The 7,364-nt window shown below is 39.7% G+C and overlaps 1 protein-coding gene across 2 annotated transcripts in view; it reads left to right on the top strand.

Annotated features, from left to right (window-relative positions):
• The window catches only part of tp73 (tumor protein p73), a 26,817-nt gene that overhangs the window by 7,370 nt on the left and 12,083 nt on the right, over positions 1-7,364 (top strand). Inside the window, exons 1-2 of one of the 2 annotated variants that reach the window (XM_005732993.1) lie at positions 4,320-4,569; positions 5,378-5,626. In XM_005732993.1, coding sequence (XP_005733050.1) covers positions 4,549-4,569; positions 5,378-5,626 — 270 coding nt within the window. In that variant the 5' untranslated portion in view covers positions 4,320-4,548. Of the gene's footprint in view, positions 1-4,319; positions 4,570-5,377; positions 5,627-7,364 lie in introns of those variants that run through there. The other variant, XM_005732992.1, reaches the window with a different exon arrangement.

Genomic DNA, 7,364 nt, shown 5'->3' on the forward strand with positions numbered 1-7,364 from the left:
AGAACCATCTGTAGGCTGGGGTGTGTCTGTGTGTACATTACAAGCATGCACACACTGTGCAGGTGTATTCACCTGCTGGGCTTACCATCCACAGAAAAAAATACATTTTTTTACATTCCAATTTACAAAAAAACCCAATTGGGAAACCTAAAAAAGTGACCAAAACATAGTATAATGTACTGCAAATTCTTTAAAACTTATATATATCACAAGATGAAAGACAGACATTTTCGTTGTTTCTTGAAGAATGCAGTTATTTTTAACAAGACTCTGTAAAGTCCTGTGAATCTTTTTCTTTGACTATCAGTCTCTCACATCACTGTGGAGGAATTGTGGCCCTCTTTTCTTTACAGCCTTGCTTCAGCTCATTAAGGTTTGGAGGCATTTGTTTATGCACCAAAGCATTTACTTGGGTTGAGGTCTGGACTTGCACTGGACCATTACAGCAGCCTGATTCTTTTCTTTTTTAGTCTTTCAGTTGTAGATTTCCTGCTGTGCTTGGGATCATTGTTAGATGACCAAATTTCAGCTAAGGCCTTAGCTTTCAGACAGATGGCCTCACATTTGACTCTAGAATACTTTGGTATGGTTGATTCAATGACTGCAAAATAATCAGGTTCTGTGCTTGACAGCTGCTATGTTCTTCTTAGATGGGAGAGGCTTTCTCTGGGCAACCATTCCACACCTGCCATACCTGTTCGGTCCTTTTCTAATTCTACTGTTACCTAAGGTCTGCAGAATTTGAGATGTAGCTCTTTTTGGGGAATTTCTTTTAGTCTTTTATATTCTAATTTTGAGATGAATTTACACAAATGTCCACTCTTAGGAAGATTGTGGAATTGTGCTAAATGATTTAGCGCAGAACACAGGCAAAATGTAAGCTTTTATAGAGGTGTCACACTTGCTGGTGATCCATTCATTCTTATTTAAGGATTTCATAGAGTCCTGTGAAATCTTGCTCATTTTCTGTTTGATGTTTGCAGAATTAAAAGGTCAGGACAAGGTCACAATTCTCACTGTGCGACATACATTTTTATTCCAACAATAATTTACTTCTGGGAGACTCTAACAGCATCAATATTATGGATTACCCTAATTATTCATAAGATGATGAAGATTGCAGGGCTTTTCCATTATTTAATTGCTCCCTTTTTTGACAATGTTTTGCTATCATCAAATTCAAAATGAGCTTAAAAATGTACAAATAGATTCAAAATACAGATAAATTATAAAATCTGTTTCACTTATGGTGTCTTTTGAGTAAAATATTATAAATGAGCTTTAAATTATTTGAATACATTTCACATTGAATTCTGTTTACACGGTCTTCCAGCTGAGTCAACAGCAGTTTTATCAGTTAATTTATTCTCAGTTTTCTAACAGTTTCTTTTACAGTTTTTACAAAATGTATTATAATATACACTTTCATTTTGCCTAATTGTTCACTCCAACCACTTGATCTTTCAATATGAAATCAAAAGGAACTCCCAGCTACACTCAGGGCCCCCCCTTCTTCTGATCTGGAGTATTGGTCAGATATAATCTTTATTTGGGCAAGTCTGGGCCTGCCAAGCTGGTTAATGAATAGTCATGAGAGAAAGAAAAGAGGTGGAGCAAGGATTTGTTGTTAGATGCAGAACAAGGAGAAGGCCCAGTAAAGTAAGGGAAACAAGTGGAGAACAGAGGCAGGACATCTTTTTTCCCTCCATCATGCCCTGCTCTAGAGCAGGTTCACCTAGCAATGGAGAACTCAGCTATTACAGTCACCCTTGAACAGAGTCTTATGAGAGACATCGTAGAAACACAGCTTATTTTTTTAGAAGCTCTAAGATGCTGTTGGATGTGGTAAGTGAACGAGTGTAATTTGCTGATGTTGGGTCATATTCCTTCCTTTTTGCTTTTGGAAACTGCACACTTAGAGGAGAATATCTCATATTACTTTGTTTGAAACTTGGTGTTCGTTGTAGAGCAACTGTTTTTCAAGTCAATGGCAGTGCTCATTACTCATCATGCTGTTAAGACGCATGGATGTGTAAGATGTGCTTGAATTGGAGCTGCTCTTGAATTAAAACAATTTGATTAGTTTGGTGGAAAGATGGAGATAGTTTTATCACTACTTAATCAAACTGGATTATTATGGAAATTCTATGATAAAGCACAAGCAGAACTCTCAAACACATCCTTATCATACCACTATATTCCAATATTAATCACTGGGTTTTAGAAATTGACCAAAACATTAACGTGATTTACTTTTTGCTTGAAAATTCTCTACAGAGAATTACAGCATCTACAGATCACTGTCAAAAATGAAATTTATATCCTATTCCTGCTCTTTGGAGATATTCCCAATAGAGGGCAACCTTCTTACACCGCACACCACTCTTTACCTCCACTTCTCCTCACCTCTGTTTAACATGGCTGGTGTCGTTTAGACATGCTTCACTTTTGATATATTACCAGACCATTCATTTATGCAGCACAGTTATTCTTTTTGGTCATGCTGTTTCCTTAAATCAATTGGAAAATATAAATAGTTGAGATATTGTGTTGTTAAGTGCTGAAAGCTGTTTCATTGAGTAAGTGGCTCTGGTCATTAGGATTTAAACTGTCTCTTTATCCTCAGCCTATTATGTTTCACTCATCTTGACAGGTGAAGGTTGCTGCTGCTGCCTGAAGTAAATGTTTTAAGCCTTTAAAACTTTTCTTTGAGTGGCAGCTACCAGGATGACTGCCCATAGGGGACATCAGACGCTGCTGGGCTGGGAAGTGTAAACACTTAGACACATCGTATCGCGCAAACACATTTACTCACATAGTTGCAGTGGAGGTTTTAGCTCTGTTTCAACTTGTTATGGATTGAGTTTAGGTATTAAGACCAAGCACAACGCACCTGTGAGTGTGAGTCTCTCTTGCTCTCTCAGTGTGTGTGTGTGTGTGTGTGTGTCTATGTGGGGGCGTAGGCGTGGGTGTGTGTGGCGTTTTCTGTTGTTGACACATACACCTGGGCTTCTCTTGTGCCTCTAAAGCCCCTTTGATAATACCTATTAGATGGAAAATTTCAAAGGTGGTAAGCGCTAAGACACTAGAGGGATGTCAGAGTGATTTGTGTGCACTTTTCATGAGAAGACAAAAAAAGCATTAATGCTGATATTTGTCATGTTTTTAAAAAAAAAAAAGGATATGCACGTTCATCTAAGTTGATGCTATGAATGTGCTTCTTTCTGTTGTAAGATTATACATTTAAGACATTTGATATGAATGCTGGGAATTACATTGCATGTCTATTAAGCATTAATTAATTTTCCCTCTTTATCTGTTTATCCCAGTTGTATCCTGTGTGAGGTGCCATCTCACATAAACTCACGTTAGTGTCAATGTATGGCTCCAAAGTCCCACGCATGCGTGCATCCTCATTTAACCTGCATCGTTTGCATTAAGTCTTGGACATTGACCTGTGCTTTTGCTTTCAGCTGCTGAACCATGGCATAGAAACACACGAGGTTTACGTATCCTTGTGTAACTGTATTAAATTTTGTGTCCTTGTAAGTTTCAGCGCTCAAACTTAAAGTAATAAGTAGAAGAGCCCTGGGGAACGATCGTGTGGTGAAGTGATCCAATATAGTTTCAGTTTATGGGGAAAGTGAATAGAACAAAATACAATAATGAAAAAAGGAGAAGTGCAGTGGTGGGCCAGGTAAATGATCACTAAGCTTTCCCGTGTGACACATGATTCTTCAGATAAATGTCCCTGTGAATTCAGATTCATCTCAGATTCATCTTACTTCCAGTCACAGTTTATAGATTTTTCAACTAGTCCCAGTCTGACAATTTATAAGTGGTATAACTGCTTTTGTGCTAATTAAATATTACTACCCTAATCCACCTTCCCACACAACCTTAGATGAAACAGTTTGTTTAACGATATTCACTGTAATTACATGCTCATGGATGGATTTTGACTTAAGCAAGTTTCATCCTTCTTTATTAAGGCTGGCAAAGTTTGGAAAAGTCTGTGCTAATTTAATGTTGTATTGATTGTGGGGGTATGACTGAGTGGCGGGGGTATCTGACCCTTGAACGCTTGTCCTTTCATATGCTGTTCTTCTTGCCTCTCTCTCTGTCTCTGTCTCTGTCTCTCTCTTTCTCTCTCTCTCTCTGTCAAACCAGACAGTGTTTACTTAGTGCAGGCCTTCACAAGGTGTTTTGGAGCATGTGTGTACATGCACCCCGGCATTGCCGTCTATGTCCGGGCATGCCATAATTAGAATGTCGTACAATTTTTTGGGTTCCCATCCCTCTTTCCCTTTCTGCTTCTCTCCTCTCATCTCAGTCTATCGTTTCTCTCTCTCCTCACCAGTCCTCACCTTTCTTCCCTGTCCTGGCAGTACATGCGCCTATGTGTGAGTGAGTGAGCGTGGTATGTCCACTGATGCACACCTTGCTTGAACTCTGTGGTTAGGCTCTGGTCCAGCACTCTCTTTGGTTTGCTGTGTTTGGACGTTTGACTGACTGAAGATTTGACAAATGAGACCAAAGCAGTAGAGGATGTACTACGTGAAGAAGAAGGTAAAGGCTTTTGTTTTTGTTTGGTTTTGGAGGGTTTTTTTTCGGTATGTGTGTGGAATAGAAACGGTTCAACTGGAAGCTGCCATCAGCTTCAGTTGTTTGACACGTGCACAATGCGGGCAACAGGGATGAATCCAGGAATGTGTTTTCACACTAAAGATTATTTTTGGTTTTCAGAATATTCTTTGCTGCCGACTTTTTCTTGTTCTGTCTCAGTCAACTGACTATCTATTGGTTTCATGTTATTCACAGATTGTTTTAGTTTGAAGAGCAGGAGGTAGACTGTGGTGGACTGCAGCTTGTGTTTTCTAACTTTTTTTGAAATCACATGTTTTTAATACTTTTTCCTTCTACTGTAGCTTTTGAGTTTAAAAACAAAATGCAGGCCTCACACGAGACACTAGCAGAGTTCAGTACATCAAATCTTTTTTTTCATCCATCATACCGAAGAGAGAAAAGAGAAATGGCAGGCAATTAGGCAGATCACTCCTGTGTTTTACAACTCTACACCTCTTATAGCCCCGAGGAAGGTACAGTGTGGACCTCACTGCAAGTGCCATTCACAGATTCACCTCTACACACCTGTTGATGTCGTTTTTATGTATAAATCATAAAATAGTTACGCATGCCCCCACACACACTGTGCATCACGCGCACTACCCACATCTCCCTTCCAAGTGTAACCCGACCTTCCTTTGAGCCTCTAAGCCCCTGTCTCTGTGACACCTCTACCTGTGTCCTCCCTCTGCCTTTTCCCCTCCCTACCTCTTCACCTCCCTCATTGCCTTTTCTCTTCATTTCTTCACAGTCCCAGTACAACTTGCTGAGCAGCAGCATGGAGAGTCTGGGGAGCCGTGCGACATCCACCAGCCCCTACAGCTCCGAAAACGCCTCTTCGTCGGCCGTGCCCACCCCCTCACCTTACTCCCAGCCCAACTCCACCTTTGAGGGCTTGTCGCCTGCCCCTGCCATCCCTTCTAACACCGATTACCCTGGGCCACATGCCTTCCAGGTGTCCTTCCAGCAGTCCAGCACAGCCAAGTCAGCCACATGGACCGTGAGTATATACACACACACACAAACACACTGTTGTGGCTATGATGTGTGCTGGTGTATGTCTGTGCATGCAGGCTTCTCTTACTCTTTCTAGCTCTCTGTCTTACTAAGTAACTCCCTTGAACACACATAAACATGCACACAAAGACACTCGTTCACATGGACACTCACTCAAGTCAGTACATGTGCAGGCGTGCTATGTGTAAGCGAAAGTAGCGCACGACTCAGTGATTCATCTTGTCCTGTACTCACCTTTTATGAGTCTATTCTGTGTTAGTCTTTTGGAAGACTTTGTTTGGTTTCTTTAAGCAGTTCGAGTGAGAAATAAAAATATCATATCATATGAGTTTATGTAATTTAGAGGTTATTTTGATTCATATATTTTGGTGTACTGTCTTTGAGTATATTAGAAATTGCTGCCTCATGTGTTGTTTCACTTTATCAGTGCAATAATCCATTTTAATGATAATGTAATTACACAAATAGTATTTTAAGGTTGCTTGATTATGGCAAAAATCATCGTCATGTTTTGGGGTTTTTTGGTCAATATCAATAGGTCTTTATTTATAGCCAATGCCTGAACAGATTGTAGCACAACTTCAAAAACATAGACATTGTGTTATTTTCTTAGCTGACTGTAACTGCGTGTAGACTGATTTCTACTTGATTGAACTGGGATAAAAATTCACATTGGATGTGATGTTTGCCTCTTCTACTCCTCTAGAATGAGCTACATTAACAGCTTTCAGCTGGAATTCAAACTTTTGAGGTAGTATTTTAAAAAAATAATAAAGAAAAATCAGAAGAATATGAGTATTGGAAATGTACACACCAATTATCAATTCCAATGAACGCAATGCACACAACTACTTTGTGATGTGATTGTGGTGAGGGGTAGGTGAAATAGAGGCTGTGTGTGTTGATATGACCCGATGAGAAGTCTGTTCTCCTCAAAAAGTGTCACCTCCAACTGTCTCACAGTTGACCTCCCAGAAACAAGTGAAAGATAAAGCGCACTTCCTTCTGTGTGTGTGTGTGTGTGTTTGTCTCTGTGTGCATTGAGGCCTGTGAATGTGTCTGTGTGATAGATTGAGATCCTCTGCGTATGTGTTTGCTAAAGTTAATCATGCATGGTGAGCTTCTTCATTCAGCCCTCAGTGATGTAAGAAGATCCTCCTCTGGACATTGGAACTGTGGTCTTTGACCTGTTGCTTTTCTTTCTCTGTCTCTTTCTTCCTCCGGTCTTAGCACACACTCATGTCTGTCACCTCTGGCGCCTAAAGTTCCCCCTCTTCTCTCCTCTGCTCTTCTCTCCTGCCCTTGAGTATACCTGTCATCTCCTTTGTCTAACTTCTATTCTCATCCATTTCATTAAATCTTCTGCCAAAACACATCCACAGAAATCTAAGAAAGCATGCACAAAAATATTAGTTTGACCTGATGACTTACTGCCATGAAATGATCCGAAAACTTGTTGTGACCTGTTTGGTTTAATGTGTTACTTACTATTTACCCTGCCTTTTTCTACCTAACGTGCCATTTTAAAGTTCAGAATGCATCTTTTGACTTCATTCAGAAAGTACATAACATCCGAAAAAGAACTCTAACAATACCGTTTAGCTTTGAATTAAAAAATCAATAAAAGCCTGCCAACAGACCTCTTGTTTTTACAGCAAAACTCTTAATAGTTTTTGAAAACTGTATTTTGCTACAATTTTAACAGAACAGAAGAGAAATAT

The sequence above is a fragment of the Pundamilia nyererei genome, unplaced genomic scaffold (assembly GCF_000239375.1).
Source record: "Pundamilia nyererei isolate P.nyererei 1_Seehausen unplaced genomic scaffold, PunNye1.0 scaffold00049, whole genome shotgun sequence".
NCBI lineage: Eukaryota > Metazoa > Chordata > Actinopteri > Cichliformes > Cichlidae > Pundamilia > Pundamilia nyererei.